This window comes from Acomys russatus, chromosome 4 (assembly GCF_903995435.1).
Source record: "Acomys russatus chromosome 4, mAcoRus1.1, whole genome shotgun sequence".
Classification (NCBI taxonomy): domain Eukaryota; kingdom Metazoa; phylum Chordata; class Mammalia; order Rodentia; family Muridae; genus Acomys; species Acomys russatus.
The window spans coordinates 67,014,183-67,041,836 of NC_067140.1; the positions used below are offsets into that span (position 1 = coordinate 67,014,183).

At 51.2% G+C, this 27,654-nt stretch overlaps 2 protein-coding genes across 2 annotated transcripts; one reads left to right on the top strand and one right to left on the bottom strand.

The window, feature by feature from the left end:
* Positions 1-2,904: 2,904 nt before the first annotated feature.
* Cenpb (centromere protein B) lies at positions 2,905-4,829 on the bottom strand. The gene has a single exon (XM_051144650.1). It carries the CDS (start codon positions 4,783-4,785, stop codon positions 2,980-2,982), a length of 1,806 nt encoding a protein of 601 aa, XP_051000607.1. The 5' UTR covers positions 4,786-4,829; the 3' UTR covers positions 2,905-2,979.
* A 7,547-nt stretch (positions 4,830-12,376) lies between these two features.
* Cdc25b (cell division cycle 25B) lies at positions 12,377-23,397 on the top strand. The gene is made up of 16 exons (XM_051144652.1): positions 12,377-12,768; positions 13,582-13,703; positions 14,851-14,902; positions 17,141-17,182; positions 17,312-17,348; positions 17,594-17,716; positions 17,805-17,924; positions 18,515-18,649; positions 19,059-19,139; positions 19,228-19,407; positions 19,621-19,713; positions 20,344-20,406; positions 20,569-20,667; positions 20,844-20,977; positions 22,476-22,587; positions 22,757-23,397. The coding sequence occupies exons 1-16, from the start codon at positions 12,587-12,589 to the stop codon at positions 22,895-22,897; spliced, it is 1,716 nt and encodes a 571-aa protein (XP_051000609.1). The 5' UTR covers positions 12,377-12,586; the 3' UTR covers positions 22,898-23,397.
* The last annotated feature ends 4,257 nt before the right edge of the window (positions 23,398-27,654 follow it).

Sequence of the window (27,654 nt, forward strand, 5' to 3'; positions counted from 1 at the left end):
ATGTTCCCAGAATCAATTCCCCTTCTGTGCCACTTAATTGTCCGTTCTAAAGGAAGAGGCATCACCATTGCAACTCAGCGTTGTGTGTCGGGGAGGGGATTGGGAAAGTTGGGGGAGGGCGCTAGTGTGTGGGCAGCGCTCTGCTAATCTGGCACCTACCGAGGCTGTGATAAATTGTCTACTTTGAAATTATTTTATTTTTGTATGTGTATGAGTGCTTTATCTGTGTACTACATGTGTGCCTGGTGCTTGCAAAGGCCAGGAATCCCCTGGAACTGGCGTTTATGATGGCTGTGAGCCACCATGTGGGTGCTGGGAACCAAACCTGCATCCTCTGGAAGTACAGCCAGCGACCTTAAACGCTAAATCATCTCTCCTGCCCCTGATAAGCTGTTCAATATGTCCCTCCCCAAAGCTCTGTGGGCTAGGGACATTGCCTTTTCCTCATCCCAACAATGTGTCCCCTACTGGGGCATTTAATGCATATGTAACCCAGACTCCCAGGGAGAGCAGTTCCAGGCCATTTTCTTGGGCAAGGTCCCTCGGCATTCATCTACTTGTCCCAATGGTGTACTTGGAAAGAAATTTACAAAATGGGGGGGGGGGAGTGTAAGCATCCTGTATTTGTATGGGTTTGGGGGATTGTTAAGTTGGCTGTACACATGAAAGCAAGAGCTACCCAAGACACTGTCACACCCCTCAGCTCCCTCTAAAGGCGATTCTACCTCGGATTGGAAACTGATTTCTGTCGCCAGGGGGCTTAGGAACATAGGTCCCTCCTTAGCAAAGGAATACGAAGTACTAAAGGGATACTTCCAGAGCCCGTCCTAGGCTCACGATGTGGCACTGGGCACATTACTGAACCTCTCTGCCTGTTTGTCATGGTTTTTGTTAACTCAGATCTGAGCATTTTTAAGGCCTAGCACAAAAAGGAGCTAGGTTCTTGCTGGCAGTGGACAGAGAGATGAAAGAGGGTTGCTTGATAAAGGACCTGCATGTGCTGTTCGGAGACAGCTGGAGAAAAGGCCAGCGCTCCCTCCTACTTATTCCAGAGCAGGCACAATGGGTAGGAAACACTTTCTGGTCCTCTCCTCCAGAGTTCCAACTAAAGGAACCAATCATGTCAAAAAGAACCCAACTCCTCTGCGTGACTTCGTTCCAAACTTTGAAGGGACAAATGTGGCTCGGCCGTGATGCATGTGCCTAGGTTCCTATAGGCCCTCCAATCATCCCTACCTTGATACAAATAAAAACAAACTTGCATTAAACAACAAAAACAGAGTTTCAAGGCTTGGAGGTGTTGCCCTTAGTGTCAGAAACATAAAAAGCCCAAGCCTTTCTGGCCTACACCTGGGGCAAACAAGGCACAAAGGATGACTTAGATGTCCCCTACCACCTTACATTCCAGGGTAGGGAGAACTTGGTGGCTGGGGTTATGTCAGGGATTGGGAAGTTACCAGAGGTAATATGCCAGCCCTAAGCAAGGTGGGAAAACCGGTTTGGGACTGAGTTACCTACCCTGCTCAGGCCTTGCCTTGGCTGGAACCTGAGGGCCTCAGGAGGGAGAGGCATGGAGGGAGGAGCTGGGCACTGAAAGAAGGGCATGCCCTCACCTTTGGACTAGAGTCGGGTGGGGTAGGAGGAGTGGCCTTGCACAAAGAGCTACCAATTCATGGGGCTGCAATCTGTTTCCCAGTAACGTCACATTTCTCCTGTCATTGTCCAATGGCTAAGAGGCTTGAAAATGCCAATCACTTGAAAGGCCCGAAGAACTCCCTCTTAAGATAAAACAAGGGTGCCTGGTATGGCCCTCCAACTCCAACCTGGCCCACAGCCATCCTACAAGGCTTTTCTCACTCCTACAAGGACTTTAACTAGCTCTGGTGGGCTCAGTCATCAGGGGCATATCGCCTTTATCCACCTGGCTCCCTCTCTCCTGTCCCACCCCAATGACCTAAGCTTCTTACTAACATCAAAGATTAAGGCTAAGGTTCCTTGAATCTATCAAAAGATATAACTAACACTAGAGAGCCTCCCTCCCCAGAATTCTGTAACGTTTAGATGTGGGTGTCACTGCCTGTCACTCACCCCAGTCATGGCCATCTGCTCAAACCTTGCTTCCACGTCCCAAAAGAACTACAGCAAGGACCAAGGGGAATCTGGAAGGGATGTGTCCCCCAAGACAGACGCAAGCCCAGACCATGAAGGATGCATCCTTGGCTTTTAAAACAGTCACTCCCACAAAAGGGGAGTGGACAGATTTATTGAATTCAAACTGGGAAGGGAGCACCTGGATGGCTGGACGCTGGGCCCAGCCCCAGGCCCCTCTGCCCAGGATGGGGGCCTGCAGAGGATGAGGCTCAAGGCCTGCGGATGCCCAGACTGGAGGTACCTGCTGTCACTCCCCTGGACGGCCTCTTGGAAACTTCCAATCTGGAAAGGAAACCAAGGGCCAAAGACTGAGCCAGAGAAAGGGATTTGGGGAGGAGGAAAGCAGGCAGAGGCAAGCTCAGGAGCCTGCCGTAAGTTACACTGTGCTTCTTTAGGCAGCCTAGAGATGTGGGGGGAAGGGGTGCAAGTTTTGTGGGGGCCTAGATTAGGCCTTCCTCTGAAGCCCTTTCCAGAATGGCTTTGGGATTTCCCTCCCGCCAAAGACCTGGGTTGGGTGGCAGGGGGAGAGGCACTCTCTGGCCAAGAGCTTCCAGGACCCATCCCTGGCCTGCTGCTGTGGTCTAGCCCCCTGATGGCATGGTGTGGTAGCACCGGACAGCTCCCCACCCACCCAGTGCCCTGAGCCCAGGGACAGATGGGAAGGGAAGAGGATTCTGAGAAAGAAGCAATAGCAGTGAGGCAGACCTCAGCCTCTGGGCCTGTCTCAGAGCCGAGGCTCCTCCAGCCATCTCCAGCCACTGCCCAGAGGTCTCTGCCTTGAGCAGGCGCTGCCCATCTGGGCTGGAGCACACAGCTATGTCCAGCAGCTCAGCTTTGATGTCCAAGACCCCGAACTCCCGCCTGCCTGGCGTGGTTCTTCCTAGTCACATGGACCAGATCATGTTCCAAATGAAGGATGTGACTTTGCACTCGGTCATCAATGGGAAAGGAGGTCAGGTACCTCTTGACCATGGCAAAGTAGGCCATGGCCTCCCCAAAGCTGGGTACAGGGACCTCATCACCATCTTCATCATCCTCATCATCATCCTCATCTTCTTCATCCTCCTCTTCATCTTCTTCATCACTGTCTGAGTCAGAGTCTTCCCCACCTTCCAGGAAATGGAGGGTGGGGCACTGGGCATCTTCCTGGACACTGTAACCCCCAAACCCACCGCTGGCCTCCACTACTCCCTGGGCCCAGTCTTCAGCCTCTAAACCCTCAGAGGAGCTTTCTTCCTCCTCCTCCTCTTCATCACTGTCATCAACCTCACCCTCCTCTTCTACCTCTTCTTCCTCTCCAACCTCCTCTCCTTCCCCTCCTTCTTCCTCCCCTTCCTCCTCTTCCTCCTCCTCCTCTTCCCCTTCACCCTCCTCCCCCTCTTCTTCTTCCTCCTCTTCCTCCTCCTCCTCTTCCTCCTCCCCCTCACTCTTGAAGGAAGTGGTGATAGTGGCATTAAGGCCACCTCCAAAACCGGCCTCTCGAAAGCAAGTTGCTATGTCTGAGGGCTCCACAGCCTGCCATGCCGCAGCCACAAAGTGCAGAGCCTCCACTAGGCCCAGCTGCAAGCCTGAGGGATCCTGGCCCTCAAGTGCTGCCATGGCCTTAAGTAACATGGCCTGACGGTAGTGGCCCTTCACCTGTTGGACCACTCCTCGTTCCAATGGATGCACCGTGCCAGGAGGAAAAAAGGCCAGCTGCACGTGCCGCAGGCCTGAGGTGTCCAAGGACTGGGCAGCCAGACGACCGGCCAGCAAAAGGACTCGACGGGATTCTGCAGCCATTCGGGTGTCCAGCGCTTTCAAGTACTTAGCCAGGGCCTGGGTAGTGACTCCACCCTTAGAGTTGGCAGTGTAGTCGCAGGGCAGACCACCTTGGCCTGCACGGGGCTTGGCGGACTTGCCTGCCACCAAGGGAGGAAGCTTCTCGCTGCCATCAGCATTGGCACACAGCAAAACACTAAGTCGCTGGGTGGCCTGGCGTCCGGGTCCATCACCTCCCCACAGCCCCGAGGCCTGGTCGGACAGAAAGTCGTACCACAGGCTGGTCTCGGTGGCACTGAACACGTCCTGCGAGGCGTAGCCCTCGGCCACCGACGGTGGCTGCTCCTCCCGCGTGCGCCAGCCGGGTGTACTCCCACCACTGCTCTCGGAGGGCACCGTGGCTGGGCCAGCAGGTGCCGCTGGGGCCCGGGAGGCAGAGCTTCGAGCTCGAGAACGGGTCACGCCGCTGCAGGCCACTACGCCGTGGCGCCTGCGGAAGCGATCCAGCCAGCCGTTAGAAGCAGTGAAGTCGTCCATGCCCAGCTCCTCCGCTATCCTCAGAGCCTTCTCTTTCAGGATGATGCCCTTAACCGGCAGGCCGGCGGCCCGGATCTGCTGGAACCAAGCTATGAGAAGCCCCTCAAGCTTGTCGTACGGGGACAGCTTGTTGGTCTTGCGGCAGGTGGAGGCCACTCCGTACTTGCGCTCCGACGCCAGGATGGCGCGCTTGTTCTTCAGGATGGTGCTGAGCGTGGACGGCGGGATATTAAAGCGCCGCGCGATCTCGCCTTTGCGTAGGTCCGGGTTCTCCTCCACCTCCTGGATGATCCTTGACTTCTCCCGGAACGTCAGCTGCCGCCGCTTGGGGCCCATCCCGGCGCGCCCTCCGCCCCGGGGCCCGGCACCGCCGTCGCCGCCCCGGGGCGGGGGGCCCGGGCCCGCGGCGGGGGGCACCCGGCGGCCTCTCCGCGCGCCCCGCCCGAGACAAAGCGGCTCTCGGGGCGGCGGCCGACGGTGGCGAGCTGCGCGGGCGGCGCGGGCAGCAGGACGTGCCCAGCGGGGAGCGCGGCACGGCGCGGGGCGGAGCGCGCGCGGGATCTCGCGGGAAGCGCGGGGACGCCGGGCACCGCCTCCCCGACCCCGCGACGCTGCCCGGACCCGCCACCGGGGGCGCTGAGGTCTGGACAGTGCACCTCGACCACGCGCGGGAAAGGTTATCTGCGGAGACAAAATGTACTCAGCCACCTGGACCGATGCACGGCGATGTTTTGATGCTCTCCCTTCTGTTCTTTCCTCCAGGGGCGGCCAGCTGGCGTCAGGCTGCTTAGACTGCGTTTTAACCGGCTGGAGTCAAGGGATTAGGATTTTCACTATGTGTAAATGCCACTGCCAGTGTGCTTCTTTTTAAATAATTGTTTTTATGTATGTGTATGTCTGCCTGTGCGACATGCAGATGCCCGAGAAGACCAGAAGAGGGCGTCGGAATGGGGTTACATATATATGGGGTATATATACACACACACACACACACACACACACACACACACACACACACACACATACATACACACACATACACATTTATGTGTATGTATAAATAAAATCAACCCAGCCAGGTGTAGTGACACACACCTTTATTCCCAGCACTCTGGAGATAGAAACAGGTGGATCTCTGTAAGTTTGAGGCCAGCTTGGTCTACAGAGCTAGTTATACACCACAGAAATCCTGCCTTGAAAAGCCAAACCAAACAAAATCCAGTAATTCACAACCCATAAACACTAGTGACATCTGAGTGTCACTCATTTTTTTCCATGCCCGTAGCCATAACTACAACTACAGATATATGTGTGTGCATATACACGTATGCAAATAAATCTTAAAACTTCCTCCTGCAGTACCAAGCATATGAAAGTGATGAGCCACACTGCACATTGTAGTGTTTTGCTTGCCTGGTTTTTGTTTTATGTTTTGTTTTGTTTGAGCAGAGTCTCACTATGTAGCCTTGGGTGGCTTGGAACATTATGCAGACCAATTTGGTCTCAAACTCAGGGAGATTCACCTGCCTTTGCCTCCCTCGTGCTGGGTCTAGAGCCGTGTACCACCACACTAGAGAACCCAAGAAACACAAGGAGAGAGAGAGAGAGAGACCTACAAAAACAAAGCTCAAAATAAACAAGCAAAAGACCAGTAAGACAAAAGGGGGGAGGGAGAGAAAAGGGGAAAATGCCCAAACAAAGCAAAAGGAAACAGAAAGTCTACAAAAATACCACTGAGTTCGTTTTGTGTTGGCCGACTACTCCTAGCCGTAGGATCTGCTCTTGATTGTGACTGATACACCCAATGACACTCCATAGGAGAAAAATTGTTTTCCCTTTGTTTGTGTATATCAGTTGCAGGTAGCTTCTTGGTTTGGGGTGAGGCCCTGTGTCTACGTACCCCCTCTGTGCTGGGACTTGGTCTGGCTTGAACCTATTGAAGCCTTGTGCACACTGCTATAGTCTCTGAGTTCCTATGTGCATCTGTCCTGTGGTGCTTGGGAATCATTGTTTCCTTGGACTCATCTATCACCTGTGGCTCTTAAAAAATCTTTTCATCTCCTCTTCTGCATAGATCCCCAAGCCCTTAGTGAGGGTTCTGATCAAGACATCCTATTTAGGCGTGAATGAGATTGCCATGTTTTTTAAAGTCTTGAAGAGTACCATCCCAGGATGGCAGGCTGAGGAGCTGGGGCAGACAAAGCTTGAGGTCAAGAATCAGAGAAGACCAAGGACAGTGTCCCAGGACCTTCCAGGTTAAGGGCTCTAGGAATTACCAACAACACATTCATTAGGAGCTGATAAAGGAAAAATCAGAAGGGCTGGAGAGATGGCTCAGAGGTTAAGAGCACTGTCTGCTTTTCCAGAGTTCCTGAGTTCAATTCCTAGCAACCACATAGTGGCTCACAATCATCTATACTGGCTTCTGGTGTACAGGTGTACATGCATGCAGAACACTGTATACATAATAATAAATAAATACATCTTTTTAAAAAAAGAAAATCAGTGAGTGTGGTGGTCTGTGAGGCCAGGGAAGACAGGGTAGCCCTCTGCTCCTTTGATACATATTTCTCTCTCCATGTGTGTATTGGATCCTGAGATGCTCTCTGCCTTTGTCCTCATTTCTCACGCTGGTCTTTTTCCTTCTGCATGTGCCATAAGGATCAAATTCAGGGCCTCATGCATGGCAATCACATGCTCCACCCAGCCACAGTTGCCTGACATTTAAGAACTCCACACATTAGCTAGGCGGTGGTGGAGCACACCTTTAATCTCAGCATTTAGGAGACAGAAGCAGGTTAATTTCTGTGAGTTCAAGGCCAGCTTGGTCTGCACAGAGTTCCAGAACTGCTGGAAACCCTGCCTCGAAAAACAAAACAAAACTGTGTATGTTCTCTGAATATAAAAATCTTTGGTAGGTGTTTGGCAAAGGTTTCCCTTGAGTTGTCACTTGCCTCTTAGCTTAGAAAATGTTTTAGATATGAGACTACTTATAGCTCAGGCTACATTTTGCTTTACTGCTTTGGTTTTGTGTCTTATGCAGAGGCCTTTCCCACCCGATATATAAAAAGCATTCTCCAAGCTGGGTGTAGTGGTATGCACCTTTAATCCCAGTACGCAAGAGGCAGAGACAGGCAGATCACTGAAGTCTGCCTGGTCTATAGCTCGAGTTCCAAGACAGCAAAGAGCTACACAGAGAAACCCTCTCTCAGAAGAGCCCAAACACATGAAAACATTCTTCTAAAACAATCTGGGTTTTGTTGTTTTTGTGGTTTGGTTGTTTGGTTGTTTGTAGCCCTGGCTAGCCTGGAACTCTGTGCAAACCAGACTGGCCATGAACTTATAGAGATCTGAGAGCTGGAATTAAAGTCCTGTGCCACCACACCTGGCTTTGTTTTTTTGAGTTAGAGACCCAGTATATAGCCTAAGGTCCCCTCATGCTTATTATTCTTCAGTCATAGCTTCCCAGGAGACAAATACTGGTTTCTGTTTGCTTGCTTAGATTTCCTTATTTCCTGTGTATTGTCTTAGTCAGTGTTCTATTGCTGTGAAGAGGCACCACGACCTTGACAACTCTTATAAAGGACAACAGTTACGCTAGACTTGCTTGAAGCTTCAGAGGTTTGACGACATGCAGACAGACATGGTATAGGAGAAGTAGCTGAGAGTTCTACAGGCCTGGCTTGGGCTATTGAAACCTCAAAGCCCATCCTCAGTGACACTTCCTCCAACAATGCCATATCTGCTCGAATAGTGCCACTCCTAGCGTTCAGATATATGAGCCTATGTGGGCCATTCTCTCTCTCTCTCTTTTTTTTTCTTTTTAAGGTTTATTTATTATTATGTATACAGTGTTATGCCTACATGTACACATGCACACTAGAAGAGGGCACCAAATCTCATTATAGATGGTTGCGAGCCACCATGTGGTTGCTGGGAATTGAACTCAGACATCTGGAAGAGCAGGTGGCTCTCTTAACCTCTCAGCCGTCTCTCCAGCCCAGGCCGCCCTTTTTCAAACCACCACATGCATGAATCTTTTGGTCACATGTCTGTGCATCATGCCTAGTTGTCTGTCAGAAGAGGGCATTGGGTCCCCTAGAATGGGAGATATAGACAGTTGTGAGTTGGGAATCAAACCTGGTTTTCTGGAAGAGCAGCCAAAACTACTGAGATGTCCCTCCCATCCCTACACACAATACAGGACTACCTGCCCAGGGATAGCACCACCCACAGTGGCGGGCTGGGCCCTCCCACATCAATCATTAATCAAGAAAAGGCTCCCACAAACTTGCCTACAGGCCAGTCTGATGGAGGCATATTCTCAATTGAGGTTTCTGTCAACCCCAAAGAGGGGAGAAGAAAGACCACTGGCCCAAATCATGATGGTCAAATTAATTAAAGCAACCAATTAATTAAAGAAAGCTCTTTATTCGTGTACATGGGCTGCCTCCCCCTAAGGTAGGGTTCGAGAGGTCAGCATTGGATGTGAGGAAGACAAGGCTTTTATAGGGCAGGAGAAGGGAGTTTCCAAATGAGGGATTTGGTGGGCAGAATAGGTGGGGTAACAAGAACAGAACACAAACACAGGCATGGCTGCAAGGTGAGCGTAACAAGGTAGTAAGAACATAGGTGGTCATAGAACCTTTTGGACAAAGGTGGGGTTGAAAGATGGTTATGAACAACTTTCTGAAACAAGGACACGATGGCCACTCCTGGAACAGACAGTGCAGAACCATTTGTAGTTAAGGTGACAGTAGCACAGTCCTTGAGAAACAGAAGTTTAATTATAAACAGGAATAAACCTAGTTTGTCTTTACTATAAGATGGCTCTTTTGGGGTGTTTGTTTGTTTGCTTATTTGGTGGTTGTTGTTGTTTTGTTTATTTGTGTTTTGTTTTGTTTCTAGAGACATGGTTTCTCTGTGTGCCCTTGGCCAACCTGGACTCTCTTTGTAGACCAAGCTGACCTTGAACTCGCAAAGATCTACCAGTCTCTGTCTCCCCGAGTGCTGGGAACAGAGGCATGCACCACCATGCCCAGCTCTAAGATGGGTCTTAAGCCTAAGATGGAGGTAGGTTGGTTCTTTGGTTTCCTCTTCCTAGAAGCCTCCAGTTTGTGTCAAGTTGAAAAAAACTAAGCATCACAATAATATTCTTAATATATTAGCTTAAATATGGTACTAAAATTAAAATATGAAAATAAAAATTACATCTTTACTGTGTTTATTTATATTTTTCCTGTGTTATGATGCCAGAAGTCAGGCCTTGGCACATGCTAGGCAAGTGGTCTACCACTGAGACAAACTTCCTGTCCTTTTTTTTTTTTTTTTTCTTTTTGGTAGTTTCACTTTGTTGTTGTTGTTTGGTTTTGTTTTGTTTTGAGGCAAGGTCTCACTCTGCAGCCCAGGCTGGCCTCAAACTCTCGATGATCCTCATTACTCATCCCTCCTCCAAAAGAGTTTACAGAAGCACATGACCAAGGCCAGCTTCCCTTTTGCTTTTTGAATGTGGCTACTGGGAAATGTTTAATTCTGTTTGTGGCTGCTATCCATGTTTGCCGTCATTTCCTCTGGCTATGTATGAATCATCTTCAGGAGACAATACAAGAAACGGCTCAAAAATGAAATGAAAGAAAGAAAAAAAAAAAAGAAAGAACTGGCTCACAGTGCTGCTCCTGAGATGTGGGGGTGGGGCTGCCGCCTTTTGCAACGTATGATGTTCCCCTTTGTCTGAATTGTTGGTGGCGCATAAATTTAACAAGTCACAAGTCATGGAAAAGGGTGTGTTGAGGGACTGGGGAGCAATAACCAGTAGGGGAAACATAAACGTTTCTAAAAGGGCCCTAGTGAGAGATGGCTCAGAAGTTAAAAGAACTGGCTACTTTCCCAGAGGACTGAGGTTTGATTCCCAGCACCCACAAGGCAGTTCACAACTATCTGTTTCAGGGATCTGATGCCCTCTCCTGTCCTCCACAGGCACCAAGTAGGCAAACGGTGCACAGACAGGAAGAGCACCCATACACATAGAACAATAGAGTAGTAATTAACTTTTTTATTAAAAAAAAAAAAGTCTCTAAAAGACGTGGGAACAGCCCTCCTACTCTGCAGGTTGCAGAGTGAGACTTTAACATTCCAGTAGCGGTGGTGGATACGGTAACCCCATCACCCAGGAGGCAAAAGCAGGCTGGTCCCATGAATCTGAAGTCAGCCAGGTCTACATGAGACACTCCCCCTCCTTCATCTCAAAAAGAGCAAATCTTTTCACTGACCTTTAAGGACTAGTTCGTGTTTGTTTTATTTGAGTACATATTTTATGATCTAAGTGGTAAAATGAGCTTCAGAAGGGCCTGAGTGGATATGTGGGGTGTCCTGGGAAGGACTCATCCCCTCCAGCTGTGGGATCCCATGAGATTCAAGTGGTTTTCAAAATCAACACAGCAGGGCTCCTCCTAACCCTGGAGAGAGAGAGACAGACATACACACACACACACACACACACACACACACAGAATGTGTGTGTGTGTGTGTGTGTGCGCGCGCGCGCTGAGGGGAGGGAGTGGGGTAATGGGAAACCTGCTATGTGGGTTTTGAAAACACAATCCTCAGAGCACTTTCATTCCAGGTCTTTGGAATAGAAGGCCTTGTAGGGTACATTTCTCTCGGGGTCCTGGCACTAAGGGCAGGATAGGAGGCTGCAGATCTGGAGTCTGACCTATCATGGGAACAGGAATTAGGTCCCCTAAAGCAGTGTATAAGTTCCTAGCACACCACAGGAGCTGGGCAAATGTTGAAAGAGAGGTGTGGTTCCTATGTCGGTCACTCCACTCAGGTGTGACTAGTGTCCTCCTCCTTCACACACAGCTGAAGCTCTTATCCTCATCACTACCCTTAGTCACCCTTTCGCCCTCTCTACCTGGTGAGCCTCGGGTGGTGATTAAAACAGCAAAGGCAGGTGTGCAAGGCTGCTCTCAACTCCTAGATCCTGTACTGCACCCCACAAGCTACACCTTCACTGGGGCATTTGAAAGCTCCCAACTCCCAACTTCCCTGCTCATTCCAGGAAAACAGATTCGGGCTGGAAGGTGATTAGATCATTAGAAGAAGCTCATTGTAAACTAATAGCAAATTCAGCCTCTTTCACCTTCAAAGAAACAACTAAATATGGTGCTATTAACACCAAATTAGATAGTCATTAGTGGGTGTGAGATTCTTCCCTCAGTGGGTTCTCTGGTGACTTATCCCAACTGCCTGCTGCAGAAATACATGCTTAAATCCAAACGTTTAGTTCTCGGAGATTACGGGAGAATATTGGGCCCGGTGGAGTCACGCCTAAATTCGGAGCCCCGGAAGAAGCCGGCAGTTCTGCTTTGCCGCGCAAATCGCCGCCTGTGAATAACTGCGCGGCTCAGTGGCACTGACAGGCAGGCTGCAGGATTGGAGGAGTCCAGAGCATCTCTGTCTCCGCTATTCAACCAAACCCTTGACCTTAAACGAGTTAAGGAACTTCTCAACCCCACAGGGAACGCAGACCTCACGAGAAACTCTTGGCAAACGTCCAGGACTCAGGCAGAGTGTTGCACTGTTCCTTATCGGTGACCGTGGGTGATGGTAAAGGTCTAGGGGTCCTTACAGACCATCCTAGGGGGTAGTTACTCCCTCTGGGGAGGTGTACCTCCAAACCTAGATCCAGGAGGCTGAGTCCTGGAAATCATGATTCTCGTGTGAGAGGGAGCGGAGGGTATGTGTGGGGCATGAGGTTAACCTAACTCCCTGAGTCACCCTAAGAAGCTGGGCGGGCAGAGCTAGTTGGTCCAGCCTCAGCCCCCGCCACGAGAGCCCCGCCCTCGGTCCCGCCCTCCCGGAACCAGCGCCCCCATTGGTGGCGTCCGGCGGCGCTGCCGCTGTTATTTTTCGAATATATAAGGAGGTGGAGGTGGCAGCTGCCCTGCACGGCGTCCTCCCCTCCCTTCCTTCCCACATCCCTCTCCTCACTCCCAGGCCCATTGCTTTTCCTCCCTCCCTTCCCTCCCTCCTTTCCCTCACCCCAGGCTCTCTCTCGGAGCCGAGCCAGCTGGGTCGGCGTCTGCCGGCCGCTGTACTTGTGACCCTGTCCCTAGCCTTTGCCCGCCCCGCCGCGATGGAGGTACCCCCGCAGAAATCTGCGCCGTGCTCCGCTCTCAGTCCTGCCCGCGTGCTCGGTGGCATTCAGCGGCCGCGCCACCTCCCAGGCTTCGGGTTGGGGTCTCCGGTGCGCGCGGCTTCCTCCTCTCCGGTTACCACTCTTACTCAGACCATGCACAACCTCGCAGGGCTCGGCAGGTAGGATGCCCCAAGGGCGCTGGGAGTGGTGGGAATGGGAGACCCCCCCCCCACACACACACACACACTAGGAGAGATTAAACACTCGGAGCCTAAGAGTGCTGGGCACAAACGCTGCGGTTACTCTTGCTTCTGGGGCCTGGGACAAGGGTGCTGAGTCAGAACCTGTGCGATTTAACACACAGCTCCAGATGACCCGCTAAGGAGCGTTTAGCGCCTACTCCTGCATTGTGCCTCCCGCACACTACTTCCCAAATCTCTGCTTTAGGCTGAGGATCGTGAGGTCGGCAAAGAAGTGGGTCTCACCAGGCGGTGCTCCTACTCTTTAACAGCACCCCGCATCTCCCAAGCTCCTCTAATGCTTAGACTGACTAAAGACTGGCTGACCTCCTTAAACGTACCTGTCGGGGTCCCAGCTGGGTGGTCCAGCTGCAAGAGAGAGCCCGGTCTTAGCCTATGCCTTCAGGAAAAATGCATGGATAGGTGGGGTGTGAAGAGCAAGGGAAGGTTCTACCGAGCTTCGTTGCTCCCTGCTGCCTCCTGCCCATCCTCCACAATCTTAGCCCTGCCTCAACTCTTCTGGACCCTTAGGAGGGCCTTTCCCGAACCAGTCAACCTAGAGAATACTACCCTCTCGGGCCTCAGTGGAATGAAAGTTTTGACCTGAGATACAGGCTAGTCCTAGAAGCACCTCTCAGGGATGGGCAGGCCCTTCACAGATAGGGGATACATAGAAGTATGGACCAACTAGCTTCTAAACCCTACATTCCTTTCTCCTCCTCCTCCTCCTCTGTGCCCCTTCTTCCTTCCTAGTGAGACTCCAAAGACTCAAGTAGGAAGCCTGTCATTCCAGAACAGTTTGGCAGGCCTGTCCCTGTCCAGGCGTACCTCTGAATCTTCCCTGTCTTCTGAGTCCTCAGACTCCTCCGATGCAGGTAAGGCCCTTGGTTCCTAGTGAGGATCCCCACCCCCCACCCCGCCCCACCCCTCACCCCATCAGAAGAGATCAGAGAACTGCCTGGGCCTCCTAACTTCTCTGCCGATCAGATCACTATCCTCTCCACAGCTCTGCGGGCCCAGAATCTTTTTCCACCTTGCCCTCAAAGCTGAGAAGAAAACATACTATCTTACCACACCCCAGCTAAACTGGGGAGCCTGGGTAGGCGATGGTATCTTACCTATTCGAAACCTAGTGATGAAGCCACTAAACTCCAGCTCCACCCAGAGGGCACTTAGCCTGACAAGTCGGCCCTTGTGAGACATTCTCTTAGTTCACTTAGAAAACCATTATCCTTTCCAAGCTGTTTTAAACCAGCTTACAAAAAAAATGCTTAGTAAGCAGTGTGCTTTTAAACAAAAACAAAAAAACTGTCTGGAGATGTTTCCATAGTAATTAGGTAATATAGCCCTGTGTCCTATGAGAAAGGGCAGTGTCCCAGGCTCAGAGTCCATAAGTAGGTTTTGTTTCATTAAAGCATATCTTGATTGGCCGGGCAGTGGTGGCACTTGGGAGGCAGAGGCAGGCAGATGGCTGTGAGTTCAAGGCCATCCTGATCTACAAAGCAAGTCTAGGACAGCCAAGGCTACACAGAGAAACCCTGTCTCAGAAAGAAAAAAAGCCAACCAACCAAACAAACAAACAGACAAACAAAAGCACATCTTGCCAGGCAGTGGAGGCAGACGGATCGCTGTGAGTTCAAGGCCAGCCTGGTCTACAAAGCAAGTCCAAGACAGCCAAGACTACACAGAGAAGCTCTGTCTTGGGGGGGAAAAAAAAAAACAACCAAATAAACAAACAAAAGCATATCTTGCTGGGCGGTGGTGGCACACGCCTTTAATCCCAGCACTTGGGAGGCAGAGGCAGGCGGATCGCTGCGAGTTCAAGGCCAGCCTGGACTACAAAGCAAGTCCAGGACAGTCAAGGCTACACAGAGAAACCCTGTCTAGAAAAAACAAAAAAAAAAAAAAAAAAAAAAAAAGCATATCTTGATCTCAAATAGAAACAGGCTTCTTTTTCCTTTCCTGGGAAAAAGCAAGCAGGAAAGGCTACAGCTTGCAAGCCAGGGTACCCTGTCCCACCAGGTCTCTGCATGGACTCCCCCAGCCCTATGGACCCGCAGACGGCAGAGCACTCGTGAGTAGGGAAGGGAGGGCTTGGTGTCTGCCCTTAGGGATCGGTCTTCCTTTTCTTAAGATTTATTTTTAATTGTGCGTTATGTTTCTGTACATGGGGATGTGTGCATGTGAGCATGTGGGCCTGCAGAGGCCAGTGAGGACTTTGGAGCTCTTAGAGCTGGTGTTCCACCTTGTTGTGAGTTGCCCTATGTGGGTGCTGGGTCCCGAACTCAGGTCCTTTACAAGAGTAACAAGTATTCTTAGTCACTGAGCCATCTCCCCAGCCCCCAGAATCCTGCTTTCTTACAGGGAAACAAAAAACAAAACAAAAAGAAAAGAAGATCCTTTAGGCTCCCCATTGTGAGGGGTTGGCTTACCTTCCTAAGCCTTGAGAATTGGCTCCCTGTTCAGAGAAGAGCATGCTATCATAGAAGCCAGATGGGAGTGGGCTCAGGACCAGAAGTCATAGAGACAATGGCCTCTGGGAAAGTGGCCTCTGATGCTTGCCTCCAGCTGTCATTGTTATTCAGAAAAACACTGTCCTAGTGTTCCCATTTTTCTTTTTTGCCTTACACATGTTTTTGTACATGTGAAATGTTTTTTTAAAACTTGGTTTGGTTTGGTTTTTGGTTTTTTGAGACAGGGTTTTTCTGGGTAGCTTTGGCTGTCCTGGACTCACTTTGTACACCAGGCTGACCTCGAACTCACAGAGATCCGCCTGCCTCTGCCTCCCCAAGTGTTGGGATTACAGGCCTGCCCCACCTATGTGTGAAATGTTTTTCCAACTTAAAAATATGGTCTTCTGGGTATGGTGCCTCATATCCTGTAATCCCAATACTCAGGAAGCTAAGTCGGGAAGGTAGGGAGTTCAAGGCCAATGTGGGCAACATGGTATGACCATTCCTTAAAATCTAGGCCAAACAAAAACAGTGTCTCCAGACTGGCTTGCCTAGCTTGGCTCATCAGCAGCCCCTGGCTTTGATGACACGGACTCTCTTGGCCAACCCTTGACCAGACCATTTACAATAGGGAGTAGAGAGAGAAAACTGGCCTTTGCTCTGAGCAGACACCTCTTCCTTGGCTATGGGCACAAATTGTGCCTTCTAGAGCACACCTGTTCCTATCCAGCTGCCTGAGTAGCTGTCAGTCATTAGGAGGGACAGCTGAGCATTGCCACCCAGAGCTTTTTGGTTTAGGATGACAGTTACTATTTCCTCCTGGTGCCTTTGACCAGACTGTGCTGCGCTCAGGGTTTATTCACAAACAGGAAACCAAGAATTGGGTGGGGATGGGAGGAGTGTAGGTTGGTCTTTGGTGACACCACAGATCCCTCGCCCATAAGGCCCTGCTACAAGTGATACCAGGTTGATTGCACACAGGCCTCTCTGAGGACCTTTGAACACTAAGTGCACTCTACCGCACAACATCTTTTGGCTATTTACAGTTTCTCAGAAAGAAGCTGGTGTGGTGTGTGTGTGTGTGTGGTGTGTGTGTGGCCTTTCCTGCTTGCTCCAGCAACATGGCTGGAAGACAAGGCCTGTATGCAGAAGCTGATGCCTTGGCTTCGAATGGAACATCTGTTGGAATTCCTTGCCGGCTGGCTTCTTCTAAGACAGAAGGAGGGGGCGGAACAGAGATTTGAGCCTTAGAAAATTCCACAGGAGGGAGGAGAGGATGTAACCCCCTATAGTTTTCACTAGGAAGTCTGCTGGGCTGGCCCAGAAAAACACTAAAGTTCGTGGGGGGGGGAGTGGGGGGGAGTTGGGGGGGGGGCAGGGGAGGCTGTCTGGAGAGAGCCAGGCCACTTTCTCCTTGCAGGCATCCACCCCCAGAGTCACCCACATTACAGGACGCCTTCAGCCTGTTGTCATGGGATGGATCGGTGCCTTTCATGGTGGCCATATGGCTCCACTGGTGCAATTTGCATACAGGTGGAAGGCCTGTGCTAGCTTGTGCAGGCTGGCAAGACTGTTGCCTTGGTGATGTCTTAATGACCCTGTGACCTGCCCCAGCTGTCTCCATCACTGCCAGTCTCTAGGCCTGCCTCCATTCAGAGCAGCCTTTAAAAATCCCAGGCTGCCTCAAATCCTTCATCCTTGGTACCTGGTCCCACCAATAGTGGGCTTTTTTTCTCTACTCTTGCCTTCCCCTAGCCTGACCACAGGCCCGAGTGCTTGCCCCTATTGCTCGCCTGGCTGGGCCTGGGCTTAAAGTAGATGGGCTACAGGGAAAATGGGTCACTTCTTCTCTCTCCTAGGTTTGAACAGGCCATCCAGGCAGCCAGTCGGGTCATTCAAAAGTGAGTGCTTTCTGCTCTTTCCTGCTCACCTCCTGCTGTCTCACGCAATGTAGATGACTTGTGTCCTGCCCACTTTAGGTCACTGACCCCCATCTTCCCAGCTCTGAATTGTCCTCCTTTCTTTTGCAGTGAGCAGTTTACCATAAAACGCTTCCGATCCTTGCCAGTGAGTGTCCTCCAAGTCCTGACAGGGAGCTTAGGCCTCCTGGCTGGCATGGAAATCCTGGGGACACCTCCACAGGTTGTGCTAGAAGTAGCGAGGCATTTCTGGACTGGTTGGGGGGAAGATGGAGCTTTATCTGTCTGGTGGCTGAGTGGCCCAGGGAGTTCAGAGCAGGGTAGCAGAAGGTAGGAGCTGGGTGATAACAGGAATGCAGCCTTTGGTAGTTACTGCCCTGTCTGGTTCCCTAGGTGAGGTTGCTGGAACACAGCCCCGTGCTACGGAACATCAGCAACTCCCAAGTACTGGGCAGCCGGAAGATAAAGGAAGCTGGCTACAGAGCTGCCAACAGCCCTGGGGAGAACAAGGAGAATGTGCGCTTCCCGAGACCAATATGGAGGAGCTCCAGGGACAGAAGGGTACACAGGGATTGTCCTGATGCCTCTCCAATTTTGCCCACAGGATGGATATGACTTCAAGATACCATGGAGGCCTGCTCATCCCAGCCCTGCCCAAGCTGCAGAGTGGGCCAGCCGCAGAGAGGCCTTTACCCAGAGGCCAAGTTCAGCCCCTGACTTGATGGTACGGGAGAAGAGTTGACCCCTGTAGGGTCCTCAGCTCTGAGGAGAGGTGGTGGCTGGAGAGATGGCTCAGTGGTTAAAAGCACTGCTTGCTCTTCCAGAGGACTCGGTTCAGTTCCTAGCACCCAAACTGCAGCTCACAACCCTCTTATCATGTCAGTCCCAGAGGACCCAATGCCTTCTTCCGGCCTCTGTGGTTCACTGTTTGTACATGGTGCACAGACATGTGCAGGCAAAGTACCCATGCACATAAAATAAAGGTTAAAAAAAAAATCAAAAGTAAATAATAAAAGTTTTTTTTTTTAATGTAGAAGAATGCTGGGCGTGGTGGTGCATGCCTTTAATCCCAGCACTTGGGAGGCAGAGGCAGGTGGATTGCTGTGAGTTTGAGGCCAGCCTGGTCTACAAAGTGAGTCCAGGACAGCCAAGGCCAACACAGAGAAACCCTGTCTTGGGGGAAAAACAAAAACAAACAAACAAACAAAAAAATATATATATATCCTCCCAACCAAGCACCTAGCTACTGGAGACTTGTCCTCAGGAGCGGCAGGTCCCCACCTGAGTGCTCTGTACCTGTTCTCATTCGTACAGTGTCTTACCCCTGAAAGGAAGATAGACGTAGAGGAGCTGAGCCCTGTAGCCAAGTCTTCCTATTCCTTGACTCCGGTCGAAAGGGCTTCTGAAGAAGATGACGGATTTGTGGACATCCTGGAGAGCGACTTAAAGGTAAACTGCCTTGCTCTACAAGGCCCCCCACCCCCCGCTTGCTCCCCCCTGCTTGGATAGTCCAGAGAAGGAGACCGCTGGCTTCAGCAAGACTGCAGCCTCACCCCAGTGTCAGAAGAATCTGAGGGAACTGACTATCACCCTGATATTGGCCAATCAGAGACAACCAGGTGGGCTGGTGCCACAGAGAATGGAGGCTGGGGACGATGAAGATCTTTGTGGCTCAGGGGGAGCCCCAGCCAGCAGGTGGACCCCTGCAGCCCTTTAGGTCCGGGGAGAGTTGCCATAGATGGAAGAGTTAGCAGGGCTAGAGACAGCCCAACATTCTGGGAGAGCAAGCGAAGGGAGACTCTCTGCGGCTTATTCCATGACTGTGTTTGTGATTGTGTCCTTGCTCATTTGACCTCAGGATGATGATGTGGTCCCCCCAGGCATGGAGAACCTCATCAGTGCCCCACTGGTCAAAAAGCTGGATAAGGAAGAGGAACAAGTGAGCCCCAGGAGTGCCCCCTCGGAGCTTGGGAGGTGTCGGGTCAAGGGACGAGGCACACTGACTCCTACCACATTACCCTTGCCAGGATCTCATCATGTTCAGCAAATGCCAGCGGCTCTTCCGTTCTCCGTCCATGCCGTGCAGTGTGATCCGGCCCATCCTCAAGAGGCTAGAGCGACCCCAGGACAGGGACACGCCTGTCCAGAGCAAGCGCAGAAAGAGTGTGACTCCTCTGGAAGAGCAGCAGCAGCAGCCTGAAGAGCCTGTTAGTTCCTTCCTCCCGGGCCTGGGCTGTCCCTGCTCACCTGAGAATACGTTTGGGCTGAAGATGGTCTGGGGTGTACTCTCTTGGCCCAGTGGGTAGCAGGGGGTAGTGTACAGGTAGCTGTTTACATGGCAGGGAAAGAGGGCCTCAACCAGATAACACTAAGAGGCAGTCTCACCCCTGACCCTGGCCTCCGCCTGCCTTGCCTTCCAGAAGGCCCGTGTCTTCCGCTCAAAGTCCCTGTGTCATGAGATCGAGAGCATCCTGGACAGTGACCACCGTGGATTGATAGGAGATTACTCTAAGGTAGCATTGTAGGATGGCAGGGGCCTTCTGTCTGCTGGACCCCCAGTTCAGGAACTCTCTGTCCCCAGAGCCCCACCCCACCCCCCTTTCTCTTTTGTATCTTTCCCTCCTGGCTCCCCTTCTCCTGATGCCACCTCAAACCTGTCCAGGCATCTATCTACCATATCTCAGCCTTGAAAAGCATTTCCAAATGAATCTCTGCTTTGCAGTCTCCTGCCTCACCCCTCGGCTTTCAAACCCAAGAGCAGGAAGGAAGGGTCCTTTCTGTTTTTACCCTCAGAAGGTTGTTTCGTGGGTACGCGCTGCCATCGCTCTCCTCTACCAGGTTCCACTGAGGGCTGAGTCTGAAGGCCAAAGCAGGTGTTATCTCTGTCCTTTCCAGCCTTCTCTTCTTTTTAAAAAAAAAAAAATTGTTTATTTTTATTTTTTGTGTACTGGTGCTTTGTCTGCATGTGTGTCTGTGTAAAGGTGTCAGATCATGGAGTTACAGACAGGTGTGAGCTGCCATGTGGGTGCTGGGATTTGAACCTGGGTCCTCTGGAAGAGCAGTCAGTGCTCTTAACCAGCCTTTTCCCAGACTTCTTGTCTCACTGCCTTTCCTTCCCCCGACCGACTCATCCTTCCCATCAGGCCTTCCTCCTGCAGACTGTGGATGGCAAACACCAAGACCTCAAGTACATCTCAACAGAAACTGTAAGCAGGGTTGAGCCACTCTCCAGGTGCACTGGGGACCACCTTTTTCGGCTCTTGTCCTCTCCTGGGGATGGGCTGCATGATGGGGGCTTCAAAAGACTAAGGGGAAACCTTGGGTACCAGCCTTGGGTACCAGGCACCAACCCTGATGGCCTCCTGCAGATGGTGGCCCTACTGACAGGCAAGTTCAGCAACATTGTGGAGAAATTTGTCATCGTGGACTGCCGATACCCCTACGAGTTTGAAGGCGGACACATCAAGGTGAGACGGGGGCTGGTGAGGCCAGAGCCCCCGTTCAGATTCCTTGCCAAAAGGAAGGACACAACCTTCTGTGGTGTATTTGCCATTGGGGGAGGGTTCTGCCCAGCAAGAGGTGGGAACTGAAAGAGAAGAGGCCAGCTGCAGGCTGCAGCTTGAACCCCAGATCTTCTTGACAGAATGCTGTGAACTTGCCCCTGGAACGCGATGCCGAGACCTTCCTGCTGCAGCACCCCATCACGCCTTGCAGCCTGGACAAGAGAATCATCCTCATTTTCCACTGTGAATTCTCGTCTGAGCGTGGGCCCCGCATGTGAGTTGCAGCTCTGACCCCTGGTTAGCTAGCTCCCGCCCTTGGCTGCCTGTGCCCGAAACTGAATGCTAGAGCCTCTTGCTATGCGGCAGAGTTTAGAGCCGATCTTAACTCTCCTGCTGTGGACAGCGTGTCTTCCCGTTGCCTTCTTTCCATCCGCTTCACCAGACTGTCGTTTATACATTGCTGTGCCACCACAAAAATCGGTGCCAAGTCTAGCAGTGTCCCTAAAAATCTGAGGACCCTGTTCGGAGCCACATTCTCAGTGACACTCAAGCATTTGGTATCCTGTTCCTATGCTAGCTACCACTGGGGTCCTCAGCCTTCCCTCACCAGTCTCTCCTCTGTCCCTCTGCTGGTTATCTCTTCTAGTTATTGCTCCGCCTCCTGGCCCAGGGTGGTCTGGACCAGTTCCATCAGGCAGCTGGTAGCTTCTCAGTGGGCTGGACTCTGTGTTTCCCATTCATTCCCTTACGGGGGCCTCACCGTGCTGCACTCCCCTTTCCTCTGGGTTTCCAGCACATGGCCCCCGCTGGGCAGTGGATCAGTCATGGAGCTTTTTCATCCTTTTGCTCTTCCTTTCCTTTCCTCCCTTGAGTCCTTACCACATTGGGTCCAGCAGACTCTGGAGTATGTGGTTTTCTTTTGTTGCTGTAGGGACTGACCCAGGCCATCACACACATTAGGTAAGCACTGCCAGTGAGGGTTATCCGCAGCCCTCTCTTCAATTTATTTATTTATTTATGTGTGATTGTGAGTGCCTCTCTGTGTGGTATATGTGCATGTGGTATACACATGTGTATATACCATATACGTGTTCATGTAAGTGCGTGCATGCATGCAGAGAGGCCAGAGGAGGACTTTATATCCTGCTGTATAATCTCCACCTTATTCCCTTGAGACAGGGTTTCTCACTGGACTGGGCTTCTGGCCATCAGCCTAATTCCAACCGAACCTCCTGTTTTTACTGCCTCCTCAGGCTTTTTGTTGTGCTGGGGATTTGAACTCAGGTCCTCACATTTACTCAATGGGTGCTCTTACCCACTGAGCCACCTACTAGCCCTACCTTTTACTTTGAGGCAGAGTCTTACTGAAGTCCCAGGCTGGCCTTAAGCTCTTTTTGTAGCTCAGGCAGGTCTTGAACTCTCAATCCCTCTGCCTTGGAATCCTGTGTAGCTAGGACTTACAGGCCTGTGCCACCAGGGCAGGCTGAGTGAACCTTGATTGTGTCCACTTGTCACCTTTTCTTACTTCCTCTTTCCTGGCACATGTCATAGAGTGCTCTAACTAAGGTTATGCAACAGTCTTCCAGAAACAGTGGCCACTCACTCCTGATTTACCTCTGCCTTCACTTCAGTGTCTTCTACCCAGTAGCCAGTCTTGCCTGGAAGATGACATCCTGTGCTCAGAAGCCTGTGCTCTGGGGACAGTGTGTACAGGGAATGGGTCCCTTTTTGACAATGTGGTCTGCCCTGAATCCCCTCCCGTGCTGCTCCAGGTGCCGGTTCGTCAGGGAACGGGACCGCGCGGCCAATGAGTACCCCAGCCTGTACTACCCCGAGATGTATATCCTCAAAGGCGGCTACAAGGAGTTCTTCCCCCAGCATCCGGTATGAGGGCGGGGTGGCCATAGCTCTCCTGACATGGACTGTAGGGACAGGGCCCAACTAGTCTGCAGGCCAAAAAGGAGGAAAGGCTTGCTCCCACCCCCATGCCCCACCCCCCCACACCTTAATCTTTCTCCCATACTGATGGATTCATCTTCTCATCCTCCTTTAGAACTTTTGTGAGCCCCAGGACTACCGGCCCATGAACCATGAGGCCTTCAGGGATGAGCTGAGGACCTTCCGCCTCAAGACACGCAGCTGGGCTGGGGAGCGGAGCCGGAGGGAACTCTGTAGCAGGCTACAAGACCAGTGACGAGCTGGCTTCAGCCCTGCTCCTGTCCTTATCTCGTGGGCCTTGGGAGCCAGTGGGTCCCATGGGCCTATGTGAGGCCACCTCTCTGCTAGAGGCCTCAGGTGCTATTAGGGGTTGAGGGAAAGGCGTGGTGTCACGTCTGCCTGTCCCTGTTCTCTATTTCCCTGTCTCACTCCACTAATTTTTCACGTGTTGGTACCAGTACCTTCTGGAAAAACCCAGCCTGAAGGGTGGATACCAGCTAGGAGGAAATGCTTTGGACCCTTTTACAGTCCTTTTTCCTTGTCTGTGTTAACTCTTTGCCTTCCTGTGTTCAGAAAGCCCCCTTTGTGGGAAGAGTCTCAGCCCTTGATGATGGGCACAGTAGTTCCTCGGGTGGCCTGGACGCCACATGCTGCCCCTGCTTCTGTACAGGGTTGTGTCCCCTGTCTGCTCCCCTCTCCTGGCCTTTGCACAGAGGCTTCCATTGAAAACATAAGCACTTCCTTTTTTTTTTTTTTTTTTTTTTTCCCCCTGTTGTAGTCTTACCTGCAGCTTTCATTTGTTTGTCTGACTTAAAGTGTTTTAGGACACACTGACAGCTCAGTGGGCTCCCTTGTACAGCTGGGGAGTTAGAGACTCAAACATCACTTCCTTGTTAGACCTGGCTTCTGTTAGCCCAGAAAGGGATCTTTCTCCTTTAAGGCCTCTAGAGCAAAAGCACAGGCTTGATTCAGGAGCCTGGGGGAGCCCCATCCCCACTGCTGTGAACCCCAGAGCCTCAGTGGTCAGAACTTGCTGCTAGCTGGGCAGTGGACCAGTCACTGAGCTTTACTTATCCATCCTTCTTTTCTCCTTTGCACATCTGGTCCAGAAGACCTCTTGAGCATGCGTAGGTTTTGCTGTGTTGCTGTACTAGTGACAGAGCCTTGGCCTGTTGCACATGGACGGGAGGCCGGATGGACACGGATGGATGCACAGTGCCTTGCACACATGTATGCATGCAAACTGGGTGGAAGTATTTTGGTGAGCGTGATGGCCTGTGGCAGGAGTGTATGTGTGCGTGTGAACAAAGCCTTTTACACTTAGCACTTGGAAATATTAAAGAGGCATTGTCATGGAAGCAGCTAAATAAGAAAACCAAGCAGCCTCTGGGTCTGGAATCTACGTATGAGAAGGTCATGCTGGAAGGCCTCTGTCAGGGCCTTGGTTCAATAAAGCACTGAGCAAGTCGAATAAGCTGTTTGTTATATGGCGCCTCTGACACGCCCATGGCTGCCCCGATGGTAGGAGCAGGGAGAGGACAAACCAGCAGAGGTGGGAAGGCTTCTTAGAGAAAGGACCTTCTACCTCACATTCTCTCTTGAAGTTTCTCATGCTCTCTCTAGTTTTGTGAAGTAGAGGAGAGGGTCCTCTCACTATGAAGCTCAGACTAGCTAGGCATAGTGATACACATGCCTTTAATCCCAGCACTCCTGAAGCAGAGGCAGGTGGATCACTGTGAGTTCGAGGCCAGCCTGGTCTACAAAGTGAGTACAAGACAGCCAAGGCTAACACAGAGAAACCCTGTCTCAAAGGGGGGGAAAAAAAAAGACTATGAAGCTCAGACTAGCATTGAACCTGTGGCCGCCCTGTCTCAACCTCCTTGGTTCAGGGATTGTAAGCATGCACCCTGACCCCCATTCCTAGCTAGTGGATCTCATGTATGACGTTCCTGCTAGGGCTTTGGGTGCCCCCCGCCCCCCGCTACCCAAGCTCTCCTGACCTCACTCTTCTTCAAGCCTGCTCTGAGTGGTAAGATGGCCCATCACACCTCAAGAAATTACCAGTGGTTCACATGGCAAGGATTCCTGCCATAGTCCTGCCCCAGCTTCATCCCCTCAGAAGAAACAGAAAACAGCCAATCTGAATGAACCAAACCTCCCAAGGGAAGAAAAAAAAAAGAAAAAAAGAAAGAAATTGGGTCTTACTATGTAGTCCCAGCTAGCCTAGAATTTATGATGTAGACTAGACTGGCCTCAGTCTCTGCCTCCTGAGAGCTGAGATTAAAGCTGTGTGTCAGCGTGCTGTGCGCTAGAAATCCTACATTGAACACCAGTGCAAATGGCCCCTAGATATGAGCTGGGTGGTGACAGGCTCTTTTGATTGGGAGTACACACAGGCTGGGGTGTAGCTCAGTGGCCGAGCAGTACATTGCATGCATGAAGCCTTGGGGTTGGTTCCCAGTAGTCTGGAGGAGGGTGGGAGGTAGTAAGCCAGAGTGAGGATGCATCAGGTGTGAATCTCATTTCCTGTGGGGTTTGTTCTGAAGCAGGCAGAGCAATGAGTGTCTGCCCCATGTTGCAGTTACCCTTGGTCCAGAGTGCCTGATGGGCACAGGAAATGGACTATGCTGGGATGTGGCTTTGAGAGTCTGGGCACTGGGCTTTTTGGATGGAGGGAGGGTCATGAGAGATTCCCCCACTAAATAGCATCTATCTGGGTAAGGAACACAGCTCAGAAGAAGGCATACCTACAAGAAAGTAGGTGAGGGACAGGAAGCTCTCCCCTGCTTTGAGCCCAGGTGGCCTGGATGCTTAGAGAAGGCATTCACTGTGTCCCTGGGGACACAGCAGACAAGCAGAGGCATTCCATCCTACCTAGGACACATCATTCACCCCTCACCTTAATCTGAGAGCAGGTAGGGTGGGGCATCTAGGTCCAGGGCGCCTTGCTAATACAATCTATCCATATTGTCCCTGGAAGCCAGGCGTGGTGGTGCACGCCTTTAATCCCAACACTTGGGAGGCGGAGGCAGGTGGATCACTGTGAGTTCAAGCCCTGCCTGGTCTACAAAGTGAGCCCAGGATGGCCAAGGCTACACAGAGAAACCCTGTCTTGAAAAAACAAAAACAAACAAACAAACAAACAAAAAACATTGTCCCTGGACAGGAGGGAGCCTGTAATGCCAGGCCTCTTGCAACATGGTGATGTCCCTGTGTTGTGTGACAAAACTTTTCCTGGGGAGAGATGAAACATACTCGTTGTCCTATGCAGGGTTTCTATTGCTGCAATGGAAGACCATGATGGAAGCAACTTGAGGAGCGAAAAGAGTTTACTCGTCATTAAAGGAAGTCAGGACTGGAACTCAAATGGGGCCAGGAACCTGGAGGCAGGAGGCGATGCAGAGGCCATGGATGGGTGCTGCTTACTGACTTACTCCTGACTTGCTCAGGGATAGCACCACCCACTATGGGTGGGACCTTCCCCACCAGTCATTAATTAAGAAAATGCCCTTACAGCTGTATCTTAGACATTTTTCTCAATTGAGGTTCCATCCTGTCAGATGACTCTAGCTTGTGTCAAGTTGACATAAAAACCAGCCAGCACACTCATCTACTCACCCCAGACAGCAAACCCATGATAGACAAAAGTACAGATAACAGCCAGGTGTGGTGGCGCACGCCTTTAATCCCAGTACTCAGGAGGTAGAGGCAGGCAGATCACTATGAGTTCAAGGCCAGCCTGGTCTACAAAGGGAGTCCAGGACAGCCAAGGCTACACAGAGAGACCCTTTCTCGAAAAACAAACCAACAAAAAGTACAGATAACACCAGCATCCAACTTGATAAACCAATGAATTTTATTTGGATTCCTTACGGGAATATGGGTGAGGGGTTACTTATACCCTGCCTTGGGAGTTGTACCCCAGGATACACCCTGCCTTGGGAAACTGAGATGGGGGCAGAGATGCTTGCATTTTCCTCCCCAGGGAAGCTGCTGTATTCCTCTTAAAGTTAAAACATGGGGCAGGAGTGAGGTATTTAAACTCCTGGGAATGTTGGCCAGTCCCAGAGGTTTTGCTGGGCTCAGGGGAGTCTGGAGTTCAGCTCATGGGGAGCCTGGGAGCATCTACCCCTGTGCTGCCCACTCCTCAGAGCAGGGCGGAAGCACAAGCTGGGTCTGTAGTGGCCTGGCTGAGGCAGGCCATAGATCTGGAAGGCAACACAGAGAACCCGCGTCTGCTTCATGGACTTCCTACTCATTACTCCGTGACTCTTTCAATAACACTTAAAAAAATAAAAATAAAAATAAGACAATGTTGGGAACAAGCAAAAGAAACTTATTCTAAGCACTACCATTTTGTCTTCAGACTACATTAATCATAGGGAGAAACTAAGTTCAAGGTCCTAGGTCCTAGGGGAGCTGGGGACTTCCCAGTAGCTGAACAGCTTCTGCTGTAAGGAGACAGTTGCCATCTCAGGGAAAATCCTTCCGTCTTGCTGGCAGAATCAAACTAAATTCATGTTCCCAGACCCAGGAACCAGCTTCTATCCTGATTGGTGGAAAGCCCCTTGCTCAACCCCTTGTGTCAAAATATGATTGGACAATGCTACAGCCCGCCCCATCCCCATTGCTTTATACTTTCATCCTTTAAATGTGCTGTACAACGTCCCTTCAGGGTCGCAGTTTGGCTCCTGAGTCTCTTCCGCAGCCCTGATCGTCAGTAGCATCTTGATTACAATAAAATTTTGTCATCTGCATTGACATGGTTGGATTTTAGCAGACCCCATAACAACAGGGTCTTCCTGTGCAGCCCTGACTGACCGGGTGTTTATTATATAGGTCACACTGGGCTCTGGCTCACAGAGATCCACCTACCTCTGCCTGATGCGTACTGGGATTAACCGAGTTCACCACCAGGCCTGGCTCAAGGACAATGTTTTTAAAAAGATGGTGGTTTTGTTTTGGAGGACTGAACCCAGCAAGGCAAGCTCTCTACTACTGAACTACAGCCCT